The following is a 27,291-nucleotide window of genomic DNA, read 5'->3' on the forward strand; positions in this document are numbered from 1 at the left end:
GGCATTAGCCACAAAAAGGAGAGAATATGGAGATGATTGTAATAGTGAGGGTGAAATGACACATTAGTTGTTGCCCTAATAACTTCATTGTTCAGTTTTGTTAGTGTCAAAGGCTTGATAAAAGATTAATAAAGGCCACTTCACCCTACCACATGAATATGATATATTAAAGTGCACCCTGAAGGGATGTTAACGCCGACACCTGTGCAAGTTTCCACCTGCGCTGCGCCTGTCCGTGATGCGCAACTGCGCGTCAAGTCCAAAGGCAACACGCAGAGGAAAAACAGGATTTGGAGAGGATCACCGTGCGATTGAGGGAGGGACCAACTGTGTGCATAATATTCCTTCCACTGTGGGACTCCGCTGCGAGCAGGTACAGCATCTCTGCAGTCCACCGCTCCAGCTGTCACGCTCAGCTGCCCAGCGCGTCCACTTTACAGGAAACTTCTCACGTCGCAGTCGGTAAGTGCAAACTTTTATTGTATCCCAAGTTCCAGTAAATCAGCAGTAAAAGAAGGCAAAGGTGGGATTTGTTGTTTTGATGCACACGGGAGGGGGAAAGTGTTGGCTTGAAAGTTTCTGTTTCTCCCGTCAGGAATGGTCATGGAGCGGGCACCGCGCTTTTTTTTTTTTTTAATTGAGATGCTTTTCATCATATGCTTATTCATGCGACCTCAAAGCAACGTAAAAACGAGAAAAAGTTTCCTCTCCCTGCACATTTTTGATCGTTTTTCTTTTTTATTTTTATGGACTCTTTACTTTGTGAGCCAAATAAAAAAACATGCAATTTCTTAATATCAGCCACTTATATCAGTTGAAGAGTAAATAGGGCTATTTTAGGGTTTATTTTACATTTTTATACCTCCCAAATCAGCCAGATTTTAGTAAAAGCTTAAAGGTAGTGCTTGGATTTGAATGGCAGGATTGATTTGCACATTTGTGCATGGGTACTTCTCTCTGAAACAAGAGCATCTGAATCTTTTTAAGCTGGTGAACATCTGTAGGCATTGAGCGCTGGCACATCTTCCCTCCAGCCTGTCAACAGCTGCCATAAACTAGATATGCCAAATTGCTTAACATATGAATGCGAGGAAGATGGGACCTGCCACTGCCCCATATACACCGTTCCTCCTTCTAATGTAATACTTCAGCTCGGTTTTCCAGCCTCTTTTGTTGATGCTGCTTCAAGTAAACAATGTTAAGTGATAAGCAATGCGTGTAGGAGGAGAGAAAAGGAGAGGAAGAGTAAGGAGAAGAGGAGGATTAGGATGAGAATGAGGAGGAGGAAGAGAGAGAGAAGGCGGTAGTTTTGCAGGAAGAGAGAGAGAAAGAGAGCTGGAGAGGGAGAAGGGATGGAAATGTTGGATGGATGGCATTTATATTTGTCCTCTTCATTTAAATACTGCTGATCTGAATGAGAGAAGTGAAAAGAATAATATCAGAATAAATACTCGAGTTAAGCCCTAAATCTTAAATCAGACTAAGTTAGGATGTGATGACATGCTGCTCTGTTTTCAAAAGCTCCGAGCTGACATTTTCACCCCTGTGTGGCTGCTGTTTAAGCTTATCGTTACTCAAATTTCTCACTCTCGCCTCTCTCACACACCTATTTATACACACAAAAAGCACACGTCCCCTCACACATGTAGCATATACCACACACTTGCTCGCAAAGTATAAACATAGTGTGATAGATAGGTCACTCCACCCTGCCTCTTCTAGTTGCGTGTTGATCTTTTCAGCAGGCCCCGTTTCTCCTGTCCACAGTGTCCACGATGAGTTACTACATGGATCCAGTTTCTTCCTACCCAGCCCTTCACCTCTGTGACCGCGTGGGCGCAATGGTAAGACCTCCCTCGTAAATTACCTCTGCGTTCATGCTGCGCCTGCCACCTACCACACAGCCGGGCAGCAGTGTGAGGCAGCTGTGTGTCTTTGTGTGTGTGTAATTTGTGTAGGAATGTATAAGGCAGCATCCACTCACAGGAACACACTTTCTCTGATTCTTTTCCTCGTTTAGTCCACCAGCGTTACACCAATAGTGTCACTGTTTGTACATGCTGTCCTTCATGATTTCGTCAAAAGTTGGGAAACAGTATTGTACAATATGATTTTTTACAAGGCTGTGAAATTGCCTTCATGAACTCCACTATGTTGCACAACCGACCCTGCCTCAAGATGCACTTTTCTTTAGCATGTAATATTGTAAATATTGTGGTCTGTCAGCCTCTATCCTTGTCCCTAACCAATCAAATTGGAGTCAGGCCATTCCTACCGAATAACACTTTTCTCAGTTAAGCCACCCGCACACTGCTTTGCAGCAGTCTGTTTGCAAGAACACCAAGACTCCTAACGCTTTCCAAATGAGAGAGCTGAATACAGAGTCAGAGACGGTGCTTGCTGGGAACATTGGGATTCCTGTCAGGTGAGCGTTTGGAGGGTGGAGGCCAAGAAGCGGCAAAATAAATGCCTCCATTTGTATGCAGAGCGTTGGCACATTAGGATAAGAGACTGAGGTTATATGCAAATGGAAACCTTACCCTGGCCTGATAGAAAACAGAGAATGATACAGTTCCCTGGGTTTTAATTGGCTCAGGTGGTGGGGCTTGCCTTTGAAATTGAGACTACTGTATACCAGGGCAGACTTGGTCAAAAGGTGAACCTGGGTCACTCAGTAGCGCTATTCTCTCAAATTTACATGAATTATCAGCAAAAAGCAGTAGACCCAATGTGTGTTATTTTTATGTTTACACAGTGATCGTCAGCACCTTCCATGCATCACTAAGAGTGTATGCAGAATACAGTGGAGAAGAATCTGTGCTTCCTAGCTCAATGTAGCGATTAGAAACCTGAGACCACCTCATTGCAAAAATGATCCCAATTCCAAGAAATATAATGAGAAATTACAGAACGCTGTGATGTTTTCCCACATGAGGAACGTAAGCAGCAGCATAGCTCCTTTTCCTATACAGCTTTAGTTTGGAATGACATGCACTGAACCTTCTCATTCAGATGTATTCACACAAATTGTTTTAATAATAAACACAAACGACCTCATACTGTAGCATACTGCTTGGTTATGCAGTACTGCAGAGAGAAGCAGCAAAAGACTAAATCTCTCAGGCAGATATTTTTCATTGTAGAACGAATACAGTTATAACTAATAATATTAATGGTAGCTCAATTCTGTAAAAGTAGATGGCCAGCATGTACAACACTGTGGGCCCCAGCACTGCAAACATTATTATAGTACATCTGTGTTTTTACTGTTAATATATACAAACAGCCACAAAATTAACACCACCTGGTTGTATTAATGTTAGAATGGACACTCTGACCAGGCGGCAGGACTGAATGTTCTGACACTTGTTGCCCAGCATTACATTTTCCCATGCTGACCCCAGCTGTTGTTAATGTTGTGGGTGACTGGGCCACACCTGTGCCCTAACCATAGACACTATAATTCCCTCTAAGAACCACTTGGGGGCAAATAAACTAAATATGTGCAACTATAGCACATGGCAATGAATAAATTAGCTAACTGAATTAATGTATGACACCGTATGAGACACAGTCTAAAAGCATTCAATTAATGACTGTCTTCTTTCTATACAGTTAATAAAAATAATTAAAAAAAATATGCAACCTACACACAAACTAGTTCATCTACGATTTTGACACTCAAATCTTAATACAGGTTATGTTATAAGTATTTAGCCTGTGTAGACTTTTATTCTAACAACACAGCATGATTCAAAGTAAATTCTAAACTAAAATAAACTACAATGTTTTGTAAAGAAGAAAAAGCAGGCCATCTCTTTTAATTTTGGTATGAAACCATAACGAAATAATTTCAGTCACAAACGTAAAGATGTTAATTCATGGACTGGACAAGTGGATATACAGACTATTTCACAATATACTTTATAAATACTGTCACTTCAAATTGGCATAGTAAGCTCGTTCAGTGTTGTTGTTAGCATCCTGTTCATTTTCCAATTGATGTGTCCAAACTGATGTCTGTGTTGATATTTACCCCACATTTGAACTGATCTGTGTAAAACATAAATCATCCATGTGACTCCCTCCATGCCTATCTAACATCTTCCCCTTTGCTGATAGAAGATGGCAGCCTTTAAAGAGCCTCATAAACTGCCCTCCCTGATCTTCGGGTCATGTTAGCCATCCATTAAGCTGGCCCGCTACTGATAAATGCTGCTGTGCTTAAACAGAGGATTCTTATCACATCACCAGTCTCCATGTCAGCCGGTCTGTCAGCTCATATATGACAATCTAACATACCTCGTTTTGGAGGCTAGTAGGACAAGTACAGAGGCAAGAAAAATGTGTATCAACATCTATAACTTGGTCAAGATATTGTTAGAGCTTCATCTAATTTTCAATTAGAAAATAAACACAAATTAATAACACAAATCTGGAGCCCAAAGCATGAATGAAGGTGAGAGCTACTTTGATGCAATAAAACTCTTCGACAGATGTCTCTGCTCATGTGAAACATGCCATTCAAAAAAGAGACCTACAGTGAGTAGACAATCACAATTATTGTTTTTTCATGAAGCTTGTAATGGTTCTAAAGCAATGTCATAGACTTATTCATCAGTTTATCTCCATTTACAGACAAATTGTCTGTAAAAGGAATTGCATTACATTAGTTATTAAAGCCCCAGTAAGCAGTTTGGATCCCCCTCTAGTATGTATATGTAGTGTATACCCCACTGTCATAAATATCAATTATATTTCCCATGTAATCAATTCTATGTGCGCTATGCTATTATGCACCAAAGCAGTGTGTCAAACTAATACAGTGGCAAGGAAAAGTATGTAAACCTTTTGGAATTTCATGGTTTTCTGCATTAATTTGTCATAAAATGTCATCTGATCTTCATCTAAGTCAAGAGCGTTAACAGATATGATGTGCCTAAAATAATAACACAAAAAAAATTCAGATCTTTCACCTCACAGTGCGAGTTGAAAAAGTATTTGAACCTTTTAAATAAAAGAGCTAATTGGAGTCAGGTTATAGCGTAAGTTAAGAAAAGTTGTTTTGAAGAGTGGACTAGAGCTACATCAACTGACACTAAACACACTCAAACCTTTTGTGTTTTCTCTGCACATGAAGAATATGCTAATGTGAGCCATGTCTCGCCAAAAGAAGCTTTTGGAGGATCAAATCAAGAATTGTTGATTTAAATAAAGCTGGAAAGGGTTACAAAGTGATGTAAAAGAAATTCACCAGTCTACATTTAGGCAAACAATCTACAAATAGAGAAACTTTTGGACTGTGGTTACTCTACCAAGAAGGGGGTGTCCAGTCTAAATGACCCCAAGAGCAAAACAAACACCACCCCAAGTGACAGCCAAAGATTTAAAGGCATCATTGGAACTGGCTAACATCTGTGTTCATAATTCTACAGTAGGTAAAACATTGAACAAGCAGGGTGTCTATGACAAGACACCACGAAGGAAGTTGTTGCTTCCTAACAAGAACATTGCTGCTGCCCGAAATTTGCCAAAGAGCACATTGACACTCCACAGCAGCATTGGCAAAATGTTTTGTTGACTGATAAAACTTAGATTTAGAACTATTTAGAAAAAACACACAGCCCTACATTTGGCATAAAAAGGGCCCTGAATATCATCATGAAACCTCTTCCCAACTGTAAAGTATGGTGGTGGAAACATCATGATTTGGCCCTGCTTTGCTGCATCAGGGCCTGGCCAGCTTGCAGTGACTGGGGAGGAAGATGAATTCCCAAGTGTATCAAAAATTCTTCAGCATAATGTGAGAATGTCTGTACGTGAGCTGAAACTCTGTAGAGTTTGGATGATGCAACAGGACAATAACCCAAAACACGCAACACAATGGCTTCAGAAAAAACTAAATCTGCCTTTCGGAGTGGGCAACTCAGAGGCCAGACCTCAACCCAATAGAAATGCCATGGAACAACTTAAAGCGAGCCACACACAAAGAATATGACAGACCCAAAGCTGTTCTGCCTGGAAGAATGGGCTAAAATTTCTCCTGAACAATGTGCAGGTCTGATCTAAAGCTACAGGAAGCACCTGGTTGAGGTTATTGTTGCCAAGGGGGGGGTCAACCAATAATTAATTCCAAGGGTTCACATAATTTTTTCACTAGCACTATGAGGTTTTTATGGTTATTCTTAATAAAGACATGAAAGGCCAGATTTTCTTTGTGTTATTATTTTAGTCACATTATATTTGTTAACATTCTTGACTTAGATGAAGATCAGATCACATTTTATGATAAATTAATGCAGAAAACAAAAAGATTTCTTGCCACTTGTATCAACCAACTATCAAGCATTAACTAACTACGGGTAAGATATCAAACAAGCTAGCGATACCTGTGGTCATTGTGGGTGATGTAATGCTAATGATGAAATTTATGTTGCACATACCACTGTGGCCATGCACACGTAGGAAGCATGATTTGGACCTAAGGATATCGCTGAGCTGAAGCAGTTCTGTAAGTTGCTCTTAGCTTATTAGAGGTGAGAAACTTGAAAGCTGATTACTTAATATAGCCTTTTAAATATGTTTTAATAGGAACAAGTTTTATAATTATTATTTAAGTTAAAAAGAGAGGTTTATGTCTAATTAGACACAGTCTTATAAGGGAAATATAAATTTTCTGTTAACATCTTTTTCAAACTGAAATGTTCAACAGTATCTATTATGGTTTTTGGTTGTTGATAAATGAAGGTTTTGATATGCTAAAAATGGCTAAGTCACTATCTTCTCCTCTGCTATCTCTTGTATCCAGAATGTCATATCTCTCTTGGCTCCACTGTCAAGTGCTGACTTTAGACTTCCCCTTCAGTGGAACCTCTTACGTGAACATTTCTGTGATAAGCAGGATAAAACAACACAGTAAAGATAAACTGAAAGAGTCAAATTTAGTTGCATAGGTTATCTATGTGGGAATAAAATGACATATTTGTTTTATAAATCCTGTTTTCTGCTTAATCTTTCACTAAATGTAGACAAAATATGTTTTTCATTGGCCAGCGAGTAAATTTACATACAAAACATACTTGTTATATGAAAATACACGAACAGTTGCAACACTGATAATTTAGAGCAGTTTTACATGCATTATTTTCTAGACCCTTGTTACTGCAGTGCCGTTATTGAAGGGTTGCTTTTTTCCATTCAGAAAAACTAGAGCAAATGTTATTAGTGCAACATCTATGCTTCGAAACCACCCCTAAACAGATTAAAACCAACACAACAACCACACATACAGGCTTTGGCTAAACCATAATTTTTGTTGTTTCGTGTGTCTCCAGAGGCAGACTGGAGGGGTAGCACTGGGCCCTCAAACCCAGCTTCCAGGTGTGGTTTACCCTCAGCAGCAGTTTTACCCATCACAGCCACTTTTCCCCGAGGATATACCGCTTCAGGAGGTACCCAGTGGACATGACATGTGTCCTACAGGTAAGAATAAGAAATGGACAGCTTGACCTCAGACATCACATGTGAAGCAAGGTTCGACATTACTTCTATTTTAGAAAAATACAAACAAAAGGCTTTGAGTTAGGTGAAGCATTCATGTTGGGGATCCCGATACTCACATTTTAATGCCCTCATTTAGTTTTTTAAAACAGACACATACAAATGTATGCACACATGCGCACACTCTCAGCTTGGCCTGTTGTTCTGCCTGTGCTGCACAGGGGCTTGGTGATGCTGACCCTGAGGGCAATGCCTTTAACAGATACCCCCTGTCTTGTTTTCACTCCCACTCTTCTTCTGGGGACAACCAAATACCCAGGATTTTCTTGCTTCCAATCCCTGTTTAATTTTTTTGATTTTTTTTTGTTTTAAATGAGTTTTATTTTAAACTAGAACATTCTTTCCAGTGCATTTGCCTGTGCTTGACTCTGGCCTCTACTCGTCCTCAAACGTGATTGATGCTGGTGAACTGGGACGTACGCCACGGGAGTAGGGTAGGGGTGCTGGGGGGCACAAGCTTTCTTCCGTCACCTCCCTGAGCTGGATGCAAGGGGCAAGACAGAGGGCCAAAGGGCGGCCATCTTTTTCCCAAGCTTCTAGTTTGGTCTCTAGAGAGGTGGAGGGGGCCTGAGTGTGCATGTGTGTGTGTGTGTGTGTATGAGAGGGAGTCAGGATTTGATGGGATTTGCTGATGTTTGTTGCCAGAGACACACTCCTTTGGAGCCTTCACTTCATTGCTCCCAGCGCTAAACCGTTGACATAAACATTGCTGAGTGGAAAAAAATGACCGAGCGTTGACCTTTTTTTCTCATTCTTCTAAATCCTACACTGTGCAGACCACAGGTCTGAGAGCATTTGAGCCACCTGGAGATGTTGTTAGAGTCAGCTCTTATGGTGGTATCTATACGTTTTTTGTGCTAACAGCATATGGCTTATTATGAGTCTTTGCTAACCTCAAAACCAGCTAAATAACCTCTGACACACCCTGCAGCCGTTGCTTTGACTCATTTCTCTCAAACTGAAAACACGATCACCCCTTGATTTTTTTGACATTGCATTTTCAGATCACTCATCTTCACCCTACATACATAATTGTAAATGTATGCAAATATCTTCAGCTTCATCCTTTTGTTGACATTCCTTGCATTTCTACTTTGATGTGTTTTGCATATTGTAGGATTCACTTTTTACTACTGAGCATTTGTCATTTTGAAAAATTCAGATGTGTTTTTGTTCAATTTGCTCACAAGTTCATCAAGTTGGAAACATTTCTTCACTGCTAGGGTTACACCATTTATAAGGCACCTGTTTATGTTTGTTTATTTTTTAAAAGTAAAATTGTCATTGGTAACAGCGTCATTCAGACAACAAGCATGAGCAAATGCAAACACCTCTCACTATATTCTAATAATAATAAAATTCTAATGATAAATCTCACATTACTAATCTCTGCTCTATTCAATACACCCTTCTCAATAAAATTCTGTTCTGATGGTAAAGAATTAAACTGCAACCACAAAGCTGAATGAATGAAGCGCCACATTTATTAAAGGAAAGCAAGTTGCAAAGAGGTGGATGGGGTCAATGGAGTGTGTATAATGTAACATGCAAGACTGACAATCCACAGACCCAAGTTCAAGTCCAGAGTCCTAAGTTGGGTTTAGGCTAGAAAAGCATTTGATTTTGTTTAAATTTTAACAGTGTATGTGAATTGACTCTTGCACTTTTCTGGAATTAACCCAACCCACAATCTTTCCTGACAAAAATGTAGTTGTAGTTTACTTGTATAAAAATGTTTTTTTTTAGGAGACAGGGTTGATTCAATTCTATCTTTTATTTAACTTTTAAAGTGGTTAAATTACTGGGGATTTTACAGCTTAAGTCACATTTACTCTCACGTTGGGATTTGGCCATTGTAAAAATGAAATGTGCAAGTGTGAGAAAGAAAAAGTAAAGAGCAGATGTGAGATGAGGATGTTAAAGGACCATTGCATGTTTGGCCCAGAGCCCAATGTCACACACATCGCTTCCTGACAACAGCCATGCCATGGTGATGTTTACACTAACCAAGATCTGCTCTTCACTATCCAACATACACTCCTCAGGGTCTATTGTAAACTCTCATTGTAGAAATGTACTCTGTGCGTGCGTGTGAGTGTGTGTGTGTGTGTGTGTGTGTGAAAAAGTGTGTGTAATCCTGCACGACCTCGATAAAATCCAGGCACAGATATCACACACATTCACACACACTCCAGTAACATCCTGCAATGAAGCACACTCCACATATTCATTCATTAAATTCACACCCTACACTCTGGTGTGTATTGTCTTCCAGCATCCTCCCATTCAGTAAAACGCACACAAACATGCACACACGCACAATCACAAACACACACACACACACACACACACACACACACAATTACATACGCATATCCACTCCCAGGCACTGGTGAGTTCACTGTACATTTAAACATCCACTCCCATTTAGTGCACACAGACACAGCTGTGATCTGGCACTCAGGGACCATTGGCCTGTGTTTTATTTGATGTGATTTGACAGCTGGACAGTTAGAAGAGGAGGGGAAAGAGGTGGAAAGCAAAGGAGAGTGGGCGGAATACAGTTTGAGGAGAGAAGACAGATAAGGAGAGGGATAATTCACAAGGCTTGGACTGGCGTTGGTGGGAGGAGAGGAGGAACTGAGATGTGTAGCCTTGAGTAAGGGAAGACAAGGGGTGGGGGGGGAGCTTCGGCCCTGATGAGGGGCACGTCCTCACGGGTGCAGGCCCATTTTTTATTTCTAAAAGTAAACAGGCAGCCTGCGGGGGTCTGGGGGGTTATGGGAAAGGAGGAAACAGTGATGCTAATCAGGACGGCGCACACTTCCCCCTCCAACAGTAAAACAAAACAAGAGTGGAAACACAGAAAAGCAATGGACAACTGTAGAGGAACGGGGCTACAGTGCTGCCATGGTCCTAGATTTGTACTCCACAGTGTGATGATAGTCCTGAGGCCAGAGGTGATAGTCAGTAAAGAGAGGAAAGAGGTAATCTGTTACTACTACCATGTACATATGTAGGACTTCTAAAAAATCTGACTAAAACTATTCGAGGGGGTGTCTGCGTTACACGTTACGTTACACTTCTTAGAAGTGGTTGCATTGTGCGTTGAAACAAGTTTACAGCAGTGTCACTGTGGAATTTCTGTCCCATAACTCAAAAGTACTGCTTCGTTTCACTGAAGAGAATCAATCTCATAGATAAATACCCTATTAAACGGAATTGTTTTGCTGAATAAACATGCTTGACCTCTCACTGTTTTTCCCTCACTGTGTACACTGATTGAAGGATCATGGCCTTACTGCCTATTCACATTTTTAAAGATCCTTTCCTGGAGTTCTACAAGTTTTATTTTTAGGAAGTGTGAGTGTTGTAAGTTCCTCTCAATAATGCAGTGACTAATTATAAAGCTCTCCAGTCGAAGAACATGCAGTTCTGAAAACATGCAATCGCTGATGGCTGATGATGCAACAGACGCCAGCTCATCAGAAAAGGTGGTGCTTTAATGATTCCTAAGAGAGACAACCCATTGTTTTAATGTTTACAACGTGAGCTTAGCAATATTCACAGACTGTTAACTACAATGAGTGTACACCAGTAATGGTGAGAGTGAATTCTTCCTACTTGTAAAATCCATTCATAGTTGAATCAAGTCCATCTTAGAGTAACGGTTTAATTCTCCCCTGTATAAATATAAAGAGTTTTTATGCAACAGTTAACAAGCAACTAGTTTCACAGTCTTCTTTTCTTTGTACCGTACATTTAAGTGGCACTACGTACTACCCTGTACTACCTTTATTTAGTACACGAAAAATATATTAAACCCGCAGACTGATGTATTTTCCCTTCACCTTTGAGGACTAGCGGAGCTTTATCTGAGAACGTGGCGGTAACAGAGAGGAGGGAGGGCAAGACAGGGAAAGGGAGGTCTGGGAGGCAAAGAGACTCCGAGGGGGGTGGGGATAATTTAATTATCTGCACAATGGAGTGATGGGGGGCACGTGGTGCCGCTAATGGAGGAAGAGATGTCCTTTTTAGCGAAGCTAATTGTTCAGAAAAGAGCCGAGCCTTTGTTCAGGGGAGGCTCTGCTACTTACCCAGTGCACTTACATGCACGCCGTTCAGCAGCACGCGCCCACGTAGACATGCATGCCCGCTGATACACACATACTCTCAGAAGAGACTTAGGAATGTGAGGCACAGGAGAGATGTGCACAAGCACAGCACACGTGCGTGAGCACACACACAAACACACACGCATGCATGCACACACACACCCGCGCACACACACACACACAGGCATGCGCCGCTCCTGTCCCAGCAAACCCTCTGATCTCAGTAGGAGTGCATCCAGCCTGTGGCACATTCAGACAGCATCCACCACAGATAGAGCCGAGACTGAGCTACTAGACAGAGGCCACAAGGACCCCACTGTTTTACTGTTTCACTGTCTGCTCACTCTCTGTCTGTGTGTCTCTGTGTGTGAGTGTGTGTGTGTGTGTGTGTGTGTGTGTGTCCATCACCCATCTGTTTGTGTGCTTGAGTGCCTGTAAATGAGTGACTGATTGATTGCATGCTAAATGGTTTCTGTTCACTCAACATGTGAAAACTGCCAGGCGACCATCCATTGTCTAAAATGTTCTACTGTTTGATTTGTCTTGGGCAAGACGTCACATTTTATGCTTGATAATGAAAAAATAATAATAAAAACATAATTTTGAAATATGTAAATACTTAAAGAAACCAAACCTCCTTTTTTCACAAAGGTTTCAACATCAGAGACAAATACTACACTTGACAGCTGTATGGATTGCTCTAAATCGAATAACCTTTCAGTTAACTCTGTGAAAAGTAGCAGGTGCAACGGTTACATCTAAGGGTTATAGACAGCCAGACAACACAGATGTGCCAGTGAGAGACAGATAGTGAACAAGAGAGAGCAACGAGGAGAAAGAGAGCTGCTTTACCTAGAGGTGCTATACTGCGACGCAAATGAGTGAAGCCAGCTAACTGTCAAAACCATGGCAACTGCATTTGCCGGGTAAAAAAAAAAAAAAAAGAGAGAGAGAGACTGAAACCAAATTTTGTTTGATCTGGGACATGTGTCCTCAAGTATACTGGCTGAAACACTTCTTTTATGAGTGTAAGACAATACCTCTGTCTTAAAAGGAAATGACACAGTTGGTTTCAACAATAGTTCTTTTCTGGGTTTGTATTGTGCAAAACTTTGACACAAGCAGTTGCTACAGAGATAAACTCTATGGCAATAAACTGAGTGTTTATTATGTAACCATTAGATTTTTTATGGAAATTATCCTCATGTCAATGTGCTGTTCATAAAAATGTGTCCTCGGGGTCATTGTACACCAGGCTGTCTGAAGGCAATTTGAAATGGTCACTGCTCTGAGAAACAATCAGTAACACACTGTCCTGAGATCCAAGAACAGAAATGTATTCAGACGTTTCCTGGCAACAGGCAACAATGCTTTCTACAGTCGCTTTTTTGCAGTCTGTTTACATTATTATTTCATAATTTCAGTTTAATAATTCAGTTGTGGTGCTGTTAGCTTTAATATGTGTTCTTAAAATTAATTGGGAGGCCATTCAAAATGTTTTCATAGGACTAAAAACATGTAGTAGAACTGAGCGAAGATGTAAAGAAGGAAACCTACATTGAAATGAGTTACAGTGACGCCAGCCCAGATATTAGTCAGCAACGCCATTAAACTCTTAATGGCTGCCCCCAGGCACAAAAGGACCCGGGCTGTCCTTTAAAGAACAGATACGAGGGAGTTCATTAACAGAAAACAAAGAGGTCCAGTCAGAGAGAGTGAGTGACTGGCTGACTGAGATAAAGTGCGAGGTACTGTCCCCCCCCCTTCCATTCTTCTCCTCCTTCTTCCCCCCCCCCCCCCCCCCAACTACTTTGCCCCCGGTGAGGCAGCTCCTCTCACCGCAGAACCCACCAGCACTCTTCCCAGACGAGGCTCCTATCAGGCCAATGAAACCTGATCCAGGGCTGCTAATGGAGCCGGTGAAGCACCACCGGTTTAAAAATCCATGTGTGATCAATATCCCTGGCTCCCCAGCCTCCATCCACATGATCCCATTTAGAAATTCATGCATACAGTACATGCAGAAGTATCAGATTTGCATCACAGGTCGCACCATATGACTCACTCCAACAAGGTTGCTTATGGTGCGGTTGGATATATGGAAAAAGAAGGATGATGCCTCAAAGAAAAATCTTTTGCATTTGTTGCCTTAAAGAGCAAAAAAGAAAGAAAAAGCTTCTTTTTGGGGCTCAAATTTTTCCCTTTTTGCTAAAAGCCCTAGATTCCAGTGGAACTTGTGTGAGAATTACTATTATAATCTGCTATTACTGGGCTTTGTTGCCATGGGAGGTGTTCCCTAATGGCAGTGGTTTTCTCAGAGTGGCTAAAAACCCCAATCTTTCTCTTGTCTTTGTTGTTTTACAGTGGCAGAACAAATTCCTTATTCAGTTTCCAGTAAGACATGGTCATTGTCCGTTATTGTTGTTCAGGAACAATACTCACTAAAGCAGGAGGATCAGAGCAGTTGGTGTGGCTAAACCATTTGAATGTATATACGTCTTCATATATATATATTTATATTGTAACATTATAATGTAATACGTGATGCAGCTGCTTATACTGTAGAAAAATAAAACAGACCTTTGTCTTTAATTGATCAGTGTAAGGTGAACAGGAAATACCCTGAGGTGTTTATGAGGCTGAGCTACAAGTTATGAGGAAGCCCTGACCTGCAGAATGTAGGACACAGACGTTTTAGGACTCAGTTACCAGTTCTCACCTGATGTGTTTGAAGGTACCTATTTTAAGATCTAAAATCTCAAAAGACAAGACAAACTGTCTTTCTTACATTTCTTACAATCTGACAATCTGACCCTGTGATTTCCCTATAATCATTTTAGGACTTCACACTAGGATGTGTGATTTCATGTGAAACTCCATTGAATGATACTGTTGATGAATGGACCGGTCTCTGTCTACTACAGTTCCCTCTCTAGACTCAGCAGCTCCTCTCACATCTCCACAGAGTGTTTCTCGTCTCTGTTAAATGTGAGTAATTTGCGGGAACATGCAGACACTTAACTGCGCCTGATGACGTGAAGGGGTCCTGGTAGGTTCTCACAGAGACACGGGGGTGGGGTTGGAGCGAGGGGGGCGGGGGTGGGATGGGGATGTGGGGGGGGGGGGGGGGGGGGTTGTATTGTAATTGAATTGTGAATCAAGTCAGTTAACACCGCCCCCTTCAGCTGTCGTCGCACTCCGGCTCCGGCAATGCAACGCCCATAGGCAGTGATAGAGAGGAAGGAGTGAGTGAGTGTGTGAGTGAGTAAGAAAGAACGAGGAAAAGAGGGAGTGTGTGTACATGTACCGGAGAGGGAAAGAGGGAAAGAGAAAGAGAAGTTAGGAGGAAAAGAAACTCAATCGGGGTTTTAGTGTGAGGAGGAAAAAAAAAAATCGACCATCACAACTGACCGAGGTGCGAAAGGAAGAAGAGACGCTTTTCTTATTTCTAGTGTTGTTGGAGCTGTTAGAATAAAAAAAAAAAAAATAGAAAAAGAAAAGCAAGAAGAGGGACGCGGCGGTGTTAAGTGACTGATCTGATCTGATCTGCTCTGATGATCATGACGGCAGCTGTCGATATGAAACCGACGTTAACGATCATAAAGGCTGAAAAGATGGACGGTGAGTAATCCAACTCTTTCTGTGAGGAGCTTGACAGTTCAGTGTTGTGTCCCCTGTAACAGCAGCGGGCTGCTGGGTTCACATGAACCACAGCGGCGATTCTCGGTAATTAGATGACATGAGATGAGATGAGATGAGATGAGATGAGATGAGATGAGATGAGAGACATAACGTGCTGAACATTATTTCAACGTGAAGCCGGAGCTGGTTGCTCAATATTGGACAACACGCAGGAGTCACTGGGTGGGCTGTACTGTATGTGCATGTTTCTTATTGTTGTTAATGTATCCGGCTTTTACCGGTCTGATTTGTATTATTTAGCAACACTGAAAGTCAGACAACGTGCCAGCATGAGAAAAGAAAGTTATTCCGCTCACTTTGCAGACAGTCATCACTGAACTACAATGAATTATGTCATGTAAATAATATATAAATGTGCACATGAATTGATCAATGTTTTTTAAAATGCTTTGATGTAGCTGACACACTGTCAGACAGATGTTGATTGTTTGAAACTAATCATTGCTCTAAACTAATTCCCCTTTTTTCAGATTTGCTTGTACATGGATCCCAGTGTAAGTCAGGTTTCGTCCCATTCACTTTTGGTGGTGGTTTGTTCAAATGAGCTACTGATATATGCTCTGTAGGTTTGTTGTACAAATGGTATCCCTCTCTCTTTCATCCTGCTTTGATCTCACTGGGGATCTATCACCGTCTCCTCTCTCTCCCATCTAAGCAGCCATCTCTGACCCATATATTCAGTACCACTCTGTGAGAGCTAAGGCACTTTGCCCAGCCGGCTCGGGAGACGGGCAGTGGTGGTGCCTAATCGCCCCTTTCCAGACCAACCCCACTGTCTCCTCTACCTCCCTCCCTCCCTCCCTCCTTTCTTCTCTACCTTCCCCTCCTCCTCCTCCTCAGTGGTTGAAACTGACTTTCCAGAGGGAGGGAGAGGCTGGCTGAGGTGATGAATCTGCATTGCTGAGGCGTGCTCCTCTGACTCCAGTGCCCGGAAGACTTGGCTTGCTCCAGGGATAGTCCATGGCACAGTTAGGGAAGCCCACAACAGTGAACTCTGTTTGTGTTTGGTTTTAAAAGTTGGTGTGGTTTCACTTCTCAGTTTTAACACGGAGCAGTGTTACCACATGGTGGCATGTTCGGGTGATTTGCATTACCAGCTTTTTACATTTACTAATCCCCTGTGCCTTTGCAGCTCAGGTGGTGTCGAGCCTGTTAGTGAAGTAGCAAGCAGTATAGATACATCTGACACTAACTGCTAGTGTTGACCCACTAAGGAGCTGTGACTTACCGCATTAACCATCTTCTTAAGGCTGTGAATACCTGCACAGAGCATAGATTGAGAGATCCATATTTCTCAAACTCACGTATAAAAAGTGCTGACAGCTGCAGTTAAGTTGCCAAAGCGTAGCACTATCTTGCAAAACTATTTCACAATGCTCACTCCTGCTGACGCTCACTTGGGTGCGCTCAGGTCAAGTTGAGGCTGCCAAGGAGCTGTTCACAACTTCACACAAACACCCTGGTATATACACGGTATTACCATGCTTGAAAGATAACGGACCGCAAATGTCTTTTTGCTGTTTGTGATCTTAATAAGACACGGCACTGATGATTTTTATGTGTTGCAGACGTGTAAAGCACTATGACAGGCTGCTTGCCTGTTGACAGACAGCACTCCATACTGAACCAGAATGGATTTGTTGATTTGTTAGATCTTGAAAGTAGGAGCTCTCCCAGTGGACATGACTTTACAGCCTTTCACAAGCGAACACCGAACTATGGCATTGTGGGAACTGCAGATGTTGTCTTTTCTTTTTTTTTTTTTAACCTCCAAACACCTGCAGCCACATAGTGTAACAGGCATAAGTGGTTTCTTTATTGTTTATTTTCCTTTTTGACGGAAGTGCAGCTAGTGTCAGCTTACTCAAGGTCTGTCCTCTCTTTTAGATCTAATACCCTTTAAAGCGCTCACACACTGCCAGGGTCAGAGGTGCACCCAAACAGGGCCTCTAATGTTCCACCAAGCTTTTATTCCTCTGTTTGGTGTCATAGTAGTCGATTCCTGACACAGCACACTTACTTCGGCGGAGCCCAGATCATGGTAGCTCATTATTGAAAGCATCATGTAGTCATAACAAAACTGTCAGCTCTGCCGAGAAGCTCTAAAAGTAAAGGAAAGAACATTACCTAACAGGGAAGGTGCTGGGTTGTAAAATTACGGACGTTGTTTAAGTGTGTTGTGCCTCTTTTACTTTCCTTCTCTGTTCATCGGGTCAGGGTTCAGTGACTGACAGGAATGTTTGTGAACATGCCCTGCTGGGTGGCATGCGTGGAGGGATAGGAGGAACTTGAGGGGGAGGCTTGCGTTTATCTGATCAAAACTCTGCTGATTGTTGTAACTGGCATGCCCGTTGCTTCTCCTGAGAGCCCTTATAAGGCGTCTCGCTCCACACCTGCCACATACGGTGTGCTCACAAGCACACACAAGCCACGCTGCGCGAATGACTCTTGAGTCAGAACAGAGGGAGTTACATAAGCTTTTTTCGCTTCAGTTTGTTTTTGTCAGCACTCCTTCAGTAGCGCAGTGTAATATATGCCAATGTTTGTGTGTGCGTAGCCATCTGGCAGCTGTGCAAACACTGTTTGGGTGATCCGGGCTTTTCTTGATGTGGTCCATCAATGAATCGGGCCTAACAGAGCAAACCGTTCAGTTTGTCATCTGATGTGCTCCGTGTCAAACTGAGGATGATGTGGTTTGACAGATTAAAACTTGATTAGTCGGTGAAATGTACATGACACGCATGAAGTCATTGCCTGGTGTTTGACCAGGTCAGCTCTTTGCCTAGAGGGCAAACACCAGCTTCCTCAACAGGCCTCTCTGTGCTGGTTGTATTTGTCAGCAAACTGGATGGAGACTAGTGAAATTGATGACTATTAGACTCAACAATAACCTTGTTTTTCTTTATTCCTCATGCTGCAATTTGATGTCTTTGTATCACACCAAATAGGTTATGCCCACCATTCAGCCAGTGTCCCAGTCTTTGCTGCTTCATTCAGCCGTGTCATCTGCTGTGTTGATCATATAAACATTAAACCATTTTACTGTGTGGGTCCTATCACAGTGTTTCCCTGGTGAAAACACGCCTTAATCTTTGCTTGTAAAGCTTAGTCATAAAGTAAGGTGTGTTAGCACCAGATACAGCAGTCTGCTAAATAGTAAGCATATGGTGAGGCGGGGGAAAAAAATGGGTGGGATGGAGAGAGTGATTCTCCAAAGTTTGGCCGGTATGATGGTTGTCAAATGTCCTTGGTGAGTAAAAAAAAAAAAGTCATTACCATTTTTTTGTAACAGACAACCTTTTTCAATCATTCACCCACCCACGCACACCATTCTTCCTTGAGTGTTTCCCCTTCTTTCGCTTTCTTCCTCTGTTTCGACATGTTTCTGTCGGCCACATGGGCTTCTGCCAGGGTACCTTGATGTGGTATATGGTGAGGTACTGGTGAGTGCACTTTGTCCCATCCCCAGTCATTCCTTGCTTGTAATCCCTGAGTCATGGCACTAGACGCCTCCTGCACCACACGCTACCAGCTGTTCGACTGTGCGTCTGCTTGGCTTGCTTACTGGTTTCTGGTACCACAGGCCTCTCCTGTCCTTACATTACCAATCTGACTCTGAACTCTAACTGGCTAGACTGTTCCCCAAAATGGCTCCACAGCCACCCACGGATCTCCACATCATCCTGAGTACTTTCTAACTGGCTTTGTTGCTGTTTCTGTTTTATGGTTGTACATTTAGGAGCGCTGTTTCCTGGAATGGAAACTGGGCTACTTTAGAAATATGTCTGCTTAACAAATCAGTTAACTGTCCTGAAAGACAGCAGTTTTTTTTAAGTACTGATGTTCAGCTGTCCACAAGAGGAGGTCACTCGTTTTGTTTAATGCATGCTCTAGATTTTCTTCCCTTGTTTCATGTTTTGTCTGTGTTTGAGGCACACCACCTGCTTTTCGAGTCAGCACGAATTGTCAGGTGGACAAATGGGGCACAGCCAAAGACCTGATGTGTGTCAGACCTACAGCATCACCATTGTATTGATTGATTGGCCTGCCAAAGCAAAGAAAGATAAAGAAAGGTGTGTTTATGTGGGTGGCAGGCTGTGTGGTAGAGGTGCAACACTGTGGCTTTCGTGAGTTGGGCCTCAGTGACGCAGTCAAATGGGAGGCACATGTGTTCTGGCTGCTATGGAGGGGAGTACAGTTTTAAGCTGCTGTTGGAGTAGCTATGAAAAGCAAAAGCAGCTGGATTCCTTAGCTTTGTCTGTCTAGGCTGACCTCCTTTTTTAACACAACAAAATAAGTTTTACTCATGTTTAGAGCATAATGAAAATTTTACTCGGAGAACAAACTTCTGTATTGTGTTTATGGAACACTGTCTTTTGACTTTGGATATAAGAAATGCTTATTAGCTACGCTCCGTTGCTACATGAAACATGTTTGTTTAAAGCATAGTTACAAGGTAACTGAGTCAGTGAGCAGGAATTTTACAAGATATGGTCATTGCTTTCATCATGACCAGTCACACTGTCAAATGAGGCAGCACAAGATCCTCTGAAGTCCAGTCATTCTTTGATTGAATGAGTCACAGCCCGTCTGTGCCTTTCTATGTGCGTGTTTTTGTGTGTATGTGTGTCTGTGTGGTGAGAGAGACATAGAGAGGGAAACAGAGAGAAGGCGCTAGAGATGACAAGGTGAACATGAGTTTACACAACTGCGAGGATATTCGCATGTTTTAGAAATCACTTCCATCTCTCATTGCAAAACACTCAGATGTAGATAGATAGATAGCTGTCTTTCCAGTTACCAAATTGTGGTTTACTTGTTTTAATAAGCACGGGGCAGCCATTTCTGAGGTGTATCGAGTTGTTGTGAAAAATAGCACTTCTTAAATAAGAAAAAGGGAGAGACATGTGGCCACATGTTTGATGTTTTGTGCTTCTATTAGCCATGGAGCCTATACTGAGCTTTAAATAGAAGGCCAATTCATCATCTTGAGCTGAAACCATTTTGCCACTTAGACCACAAGTCGTTTTTGGTCACATTAGAGGAAAACAAAAAAGCTGTGAGAAGCACATTAGCGATTGTAAAACAGAGGTGGAATGCGAAGCATGCAACATGAAAACACTGCGGTCTGGGGGGAATTTATTTATCAAGTATCCATCTGTCTCCCATAGCTCGCCTTCAAACAAGCAACAAACTCTTATATATGTATTTTGTATAATTAAACCCAGCCATTACAAGACGTACATGCACACATAATACAGAAAAGACTGGTCGAGCGCGACGCTTGCTTCAATGTAGCTGGATGTGTGGCTGTATGTTGTGCCACATAATTCACACTTACATTGGTAGAATGTATTAGTTTGGACTAAAAATGGGGCAGGCACAATGTTTTGTGGAAAAAATGCAACACAGAGAGTAAACTGTTTGTCAGATTTGTCGTGTGTTTGGTTTAATGCCTAAACAGTTCCTCCAGAACATCCCTTGTCTGTTTACAACTGAGATGGAAATTGGGAGTGTAGCTATCCTGGATATGACTAGACTAGTACCACCTGCAGCCTGCAGTCCAGTAGAGCTCACCTGTGTATTCCCGTTCTCACCCCATGCCAAGAACTGGTGGATGAACGTATACATATTTAACATACTGTATATGGACATGATAGAAACGTTGTCTGAGATTTGCCAGTTCTTTGCTGGTGCCTAATGCTGAATTTCTATGTTTCCCTCATTCTCATAGAGGAAAAAAATAAGTTTTCCATTATGCTTTTAGGAAAAATATGTTTAGGGTCTGTTGATGATGGCAAGGATCATTTCGAACTCAGAGGTAATGCTATATCAAGCGTTGAGACTTTGGCATAAACAGAACAGTCATTGCACTTTCACAACATAAGCTAATATGATTTTAGAGATGGAGAGAGTGGAAAGAAAGAAAGACAGCAAGGCAGCTAGGGGGTATTAGTCTCACTTATTGTCTGCTTCAGTAGCCAGTGTGTCTGTGGTGGTGATGGTCCTGGACAACTCCAGTTTCATGGCAAAGACAGATGTCAGCAGTAGTGGCTTTGTCCCATACAGCTGCTTTACACCACCACAGGCGCTTTAAAAGGGCAGCCAGAAGCCACTGGTAAAGACCTAAGAATAAAAGTAGTGTTCTAGCATTGCTGCTGTGATGGTGGGATGGTCCTGGTTTGGATTTCTTTAGGTTAACACTTGGGTCTAGGTCTGGTCTGGCTTCTTCAACTTGGCTTGAACCAGGCCTACGCTTCTATTTCTGGTCCCCGACATTGAGATGGAAATCTAAACAGTGGAGCAACTGACAGAACAAGCAGCCCTCTCAGAGCTAGACTGCCACCCGTCTTCCTACACTCCCTCCACCGCTGCCCTCAGCTACTACTTTATCACTCTGTGCCACTGAATAGGCTCCCTTTATGTCGGTCGGGTTTATAACCCCTCATTCTCAGACCAGGGACTCAGATATGGATCTCCATCAAAGGCTCTCTTAGTTACTACTGTCACCCCTGGTCTGCTGTGGATAGACTGGTCTGCCTTAAAGAGCCGATTATAAGCCCTTGGCAAAAAGCCATGACCTCTTCTCTTTTTCATTGCACCTTGATGTAACCCTACTGATATGCACCTGTCTACTTTAAGAAAGTTATGAGGCCTCGGTGGTGGATCTGAAATGTTTGACCGGCACCTGAACCTACAACTTACCTCACTTCCCACAGGAAGTGGCAACTTAGCCACAGGAAATTGACTCTTTAAAGAAAAAGAAAAAAAAAAAAACACCACACACCTGAGCAAAGAATAGCATTGAAACACTGATAACTGAAATATTTCACTTTTGAAAAAACCTAAATTTGCTCACTCTTTTTTGATGTTGTGCTCTTTTTTTTCTCTTCCTCACACCAACACACACCCACTCATTGGATAAACATTATAGGGTTATTTATAGCTCAATCTCATGATAAAAAGCATATTGTCTCTTATTTGTTGGGCCTGGTTGCCTGCTCTGCTTGTATCATTGCATCATTCTGAGTGGAGGCGGCAGGCCAGGCTTTATGAATGAATGAGTCTCTGCCAGAGGCTGGGAGATGGCACTGATCCCATTGTGATGTCACTCCAGAGACAAGGAGAAGAGAGGGAGCTTTGTGAGATCTCCCATTCATTGGTCCGTCTCTTTCTCTCCCTCTCTGTACCCACCCCCGGTTCTCTTGTCCAGTGATGGGCTCGTATTACAAGTTGGTGACCCCCTCCCCTTCCCCCTTCAACCCTCATGCATCCAAGATTCTCCCTTGCTATCTTCCCCAGCCCAGCCCTGTCCTGCCCTGCCCATCCCTGCATGTTTCAGCCCCATGGAGTTTGGCTTTAGCTGCAAAAATCCCAATTTCATGCTCACGCTCTGGTGCACAAGCAAGGAAGACTGCTAATTTACTTTACTTATGTGTACGTGTGTCGATATGTGTGTCAGTTTAACAGTCTAAGGTGCCGAATAAAGCCTCCATCTAAGGTTGGGTTTGGGCTTGGCCTTAAGGACAGGGCAGTAAAAGTGCACAATCAGTGAGAATCGCTGGTGGAAATATCACTGTCACATAAGCAGAGTGTCCATTACTGATATCATGGCTCTGATGGGAGTAACTAATCAATACCTTTTACTGTACATCCAGACTAAACATCAGTCTTACTTCATTAGTGATTCTTGGAATAGACTGACTTGTTTTTTTATATGCTTCATTCTGAGAATTTGGTTTCATTTTATACTTTTCACTGCAGATGCTGTTTTTTTATTCGGAGTCTTGTTAGTGAAATTCGAATGCCATAATGTTGCTTGTGATTTACACCCACTCCCACATTTCGTGAGCTAAGTGGATGGAACTCATTTTGCGGACAGACCCACAGCGTCTAATGTGGAAAGTGATGACTTGTGGATGCTCTAACTCTCAGTACATACTGACCATTCTGTATCTAATGGGACTCACAGGCATTGAAATCCTATCAGGACTTCATCATTTACTACAGACTGTCTAGATCCAAGCTCGCCTCTCACTAATGGATGCACACTGTACATTACCTCTGCTGCAGATAACTTTCATATGGACCATTCACCATGGAGACTGCGCTATTATCACTGCAATTTTAGGTATTTCAACATCACTGTGACCTCTGCTCGATGTTTTTAAGATTTCAGTTTACAAAAATACGACAAAACAATGTATACACGTACTATAAGGAAAGTAAGGTGTTTTGTTGAAAGTGTAGTTACATTGTCGCCTCACAGTCCAGACTTAGAATGCAGTCATTGTGATTTGAATTGCTTCAACACGGGAAATAAAAATTCCACTTTCTAAGTGGAGTGGGGGTGGCAAGTAAGTCAAAATAAAAAAACAAAAGGAATCACACAAATTGCAGCTCATATTTGAATTTTCTCTATAATCATGGTTCACACATTTCTCTCTTTAGAGTGCCTAATGGTAGTTCTCGTGCAAGATGGTGTTGAGTGTCTTTGATGGAGGATTTAGTGCTAAAGTGGGTTCAAGTCTATGTGGGCAAGTACAGGCTGGGACTGGGTTGATAAAAGCAACGGGGAGGGAGGGGTGCAGGCAGTTCGAAAGTGCAGACAAACTCCACTCGATCCAGCTTAAATACACCGCCACATTTCGTCTTTGCTTTCACATCAAAGCACAGACTGTCTGAGCCCCAGTCCCATCTCACTTTGCAGCCATTTGCAACATGTACGTTTTTGAACTACCAAGACTACTTAAAGGAAAAATGAGCTCAATGGAGGCCTCAACATCCTTGCTGTCAGGGGCACATTTTACACAAAGGCAGCTCGCTCAGGTCTTATTTTTATTGTGAAACTGTACAGTTTATTTTGATGGTCGAGCTGTATCTGACAATAGTTTAACTGAGGTCTCATCTGACTTTGTGAAAGTGTTTATTCTCAGCTCTTCTACCCTGCTTTGACTTCTGACCAGAATGAATAACTTTCTGTTGCAACACAACAGAAACACAGTGCATTATATTATTACAGGCCTTAATTGAATCACACGAAGAAGCAAAGAGCTCTTATCTGTCCTCTGTCTTGGGTCTGCTGCAAGGTTGCAAAGTTTCTCTTGCAAGAGAAAAAAATCGACGGGGAAAAAAGAAGCACCAAAAGAAAAAGGGAAAAAAAAAGGAAATCTGGGAGACCTAATTTTACAAACAGCTAGACAGACATTGGTTACATGCGCGAAGGAGGGACAGCTGCTGTGCATTCCAGACGAGGTCGAGACGTCAGCAAGTGGTGAAAACAAGCATGAACTGTATGTTTCCCCAGTGTACTGCTGGCAGATAAAAACCACCAGTCACTGGAGATGCCAGAACATCTGGGCTCAACAAATGGTGGTGCTGTGGGAGTAGTGACACAACCTCATTTGCCTTCAAGCCAAACCTTCGTGATCAGATGTTTAACGATTTTAATTGACGTGCAATTGAGGCAGATAAGATGAGCTAATGAGAAAAACAAGATACAATAGTCAGAACCTGATTGAACACTTGTTTTTGTGTGTACCTTAAGCTGCTGATGCCCTGATGTGGTTTGCTGGAGTTTTGCTTCGTGCACTTTACAACCACCCCTCCACCACCACCACTACCACCACCAAGTTGATCAGATAAGATAATGCCATTATGTCACAGTGCAGAGTCTAACAGATTGTGATACATGTATGCGTTGGTTTTTGATTTGTAAATGAGCACAGACACTTTGCAGATTGAATGATAAGTCATGCCACTTTATTGGAACTCTATGGGCCTTTCTGTGTCTATTTACAAGTCATATGTTGAGTCTTGGCCCAATTAGGTTTTAGCAGTCTATTCTATTGTTAGTGGCCTGAAGGGCTTTCCCCTTCTCCCCTCATCATGTCGCCTGTTTTGCCCCTTTATCCCACACTTTTGCAGCCTGGTCAATCTAATTAGATGAGTGCGAGTCATCAGGTACTGTTTAAAGCCATCAAAGGGAGCTCTGTTCCCCACTGGGTGCCCACTGGCTCTGAGCAGAGAACAGTAAGCCTAGTGTGTGACTGAGACCCTCGGGACAGCCCACCCCTAACTCCCCTAGCCACCCGCAAGCAGCCATAGTGACATCATCACTTCATCCCTCGACCCTTGACTTCTCGAAATATTTGACCCCATGCTTGGTCTGGTGACAGTAGGCCTACTGTGTAGGGCCAACATGGTAGGAGGGCTAGCAAGGGTCATGGTGTCACTGATGAGCACTAGGCACTGCTATCTTACCCAGGGTGTTTGGTTAGGAGAGAGGTTAGTGTTTGCAGTATTTGCAAATGAACTTGTGTGGTTATTTTAATGCAAGTGTCAGATGAGTGAGATCTGCCAAAGATCTGAAATCCCACCTACTGAAACTTTTTTTTTTTTTGTCTTTCAAAATGAGCCACGGACAGGTTTTAAACAGATCAGGTCCAGTAATGTGACAGGTCTTTTTTAAATAGATTGGACCTGATATGGAGACAGCGTCTGTCTAGACAGAGTATAATTGTGGAGCCACATTGTTGATCATGATCATATACCACTTCGTTGATTGAATGTGTGTGTATCTTTGCGAATATCTAACTGAAATACATTCAGTCTCTCTTTCTCACCCTCTCTCTGTCTGAATTCAATTTTCCGTTCAATTAGCGCCCATTTCTGTTAAATGAAATACACTGGATGCATTGTTGTAGCCTGAATTGTCTATTGTAATTAAAACTGCATATACTATTAACATATGAGTATTACAATCCAAAATAAAATAGATAGTAATATTGCTCAAAATATAATGATAATAAATGTACTTTGCAATTATTATTGGCAGATCCGGAGTGTGGAGATGTCCCCCTGCTAACTCCAGGAAGTAAAGAGATGATGTCGCAGGCTCTGAAGGCTACCTTTAGTGGCTTCACAAAGGAACAGCAGCGGCTGGGTATTCCCAAAGGTAAGACTGCTTGAATTCTCATTAGTCCCTATTAACATTGTCATTAGGGGGATTGAATGAGCCTGCAAAGTCATCTCAATAGGGGCACATGTCATTTCATGATCCTTTCATGTTATAGCCTGTTTTAGATCAGTGAAGGCTTCTTTTAGGAGAATTCGGTGAAAACCAGGTTATTCTAGCAGTAACTGTACATCACATATATATTTCAGTGTAGGCAGCATGCAGATAATCAAAACACAGATACAGATTCAAATAATCATTTAGCTTCCTAAATGGATGCTTCCCACAGTCATGCAAAAGCAGTCTTGTCAGACTTGTGATTACAACAGCTTTTCGTGTCCACCGCTGCCACTCTGTTTGTTTTTGACTTGGTATTGATAAATGTATTTACCACAGAGGTACTGTGAAAGTTGGCATCATAACCAAAGTGTTGAGCTTGTTACACTGAAAACTGATGATGCAGTTAGTGCAGTTCAGAGGAACTAGTTCAAATTTAATCTGTACTTCAATCAGTCCTGGGTGACAGTCATGTGTAAAATACTTGAGTTAATGTGTAGTTGTAGGCACCTCAGTACATAGAGCGTGAATACAGCTCTATTACTCCAAGTTACTTAAAATAGCATTAAATATAACGGTCACTTATTCTGATCCTCTTCAGATCCCAGACAGTGGACAGAAAACCATGTGGCTGAGTGGCTAACGTGGACAGTGAATGAGTTCAGTCTGAAGAACGTTGATTTTGACAAATTCTGTATGAATGGAGCTAGCCTGTGTGCGATGGGGAAAGAACGATTCCTGGACTTAGCTCCTGACTTTGTGGGTGACATCCTTTGGGAACATTTAGAAATGCTTCAGAAAGGTAAGGCCACATTAGACTGCCACCATTATTGCAATTGCTAAATGCAGTATTTTGTGCATTATGAGATGGATTTAATAAGAGGCCTAAGCAGATTTTTT

General features: G+C 42.2%; 1 protein-coding gene across 5 annotated transcripts in view; it reads left to right on the forward strand.

Annotated features, from left to right (window-relative positions):
- The first annotated feature begins 346 nt into the window (after positions 1–346).
- ets1 (v-ets avian erythroblastosis virus E26 oncogene homolog 1) overlaps positions 347–27,291 on the forward strand; it is a 37,167-nt gene continuing 10,222 nt past the window's right edge. Inside the window, exons 1-5 of one of the 5 annotated variants that reach the window (XM_026366692.1) lie at positions 347–462; positions 1,768–1,844; positions 7,335–7,482; positions 26,215–26,334; positions 26,993–27,193. In XM_026366692.1, the coding sequence (XP_026222477.1) occupies positions 1,776–1,844; positions 7,335–7,482; positions 26,215–26,334; positions 26,993–27,193 (538 nt within the window). In that variant the 5' untranslated portion in view covers positions 347–462; positions 1,768–1,775. Of the gene's footprint in view, positions 463–1,767; positions 1,845–7,334; positions 7,483–14,898; positions 15,297–15,847; positions 15,872–26,214; positions 26,335–26,992; positions 27,194–27,291 lie in introns of those variants that run through there. The other 4 variants (XM_026366696.1, XM_026366693.1, XM_026366694.1 and 1 more) reach the window with 4 other exon arrangements.

This window comes from Anabas testudineus, chromosome 13 (genome assembly GCF_900324465.2).
Source record: "Anabas testudineus chromosome 13, fAnaTes1.2, whole genome shotgun sequence".
NCBI classification, from domain to species: Eukaryota; Metazoa; Chordata; class Actinopteri; order Anabantiformes; family Anabantidae; genus Anabas; species Anabas testudineus.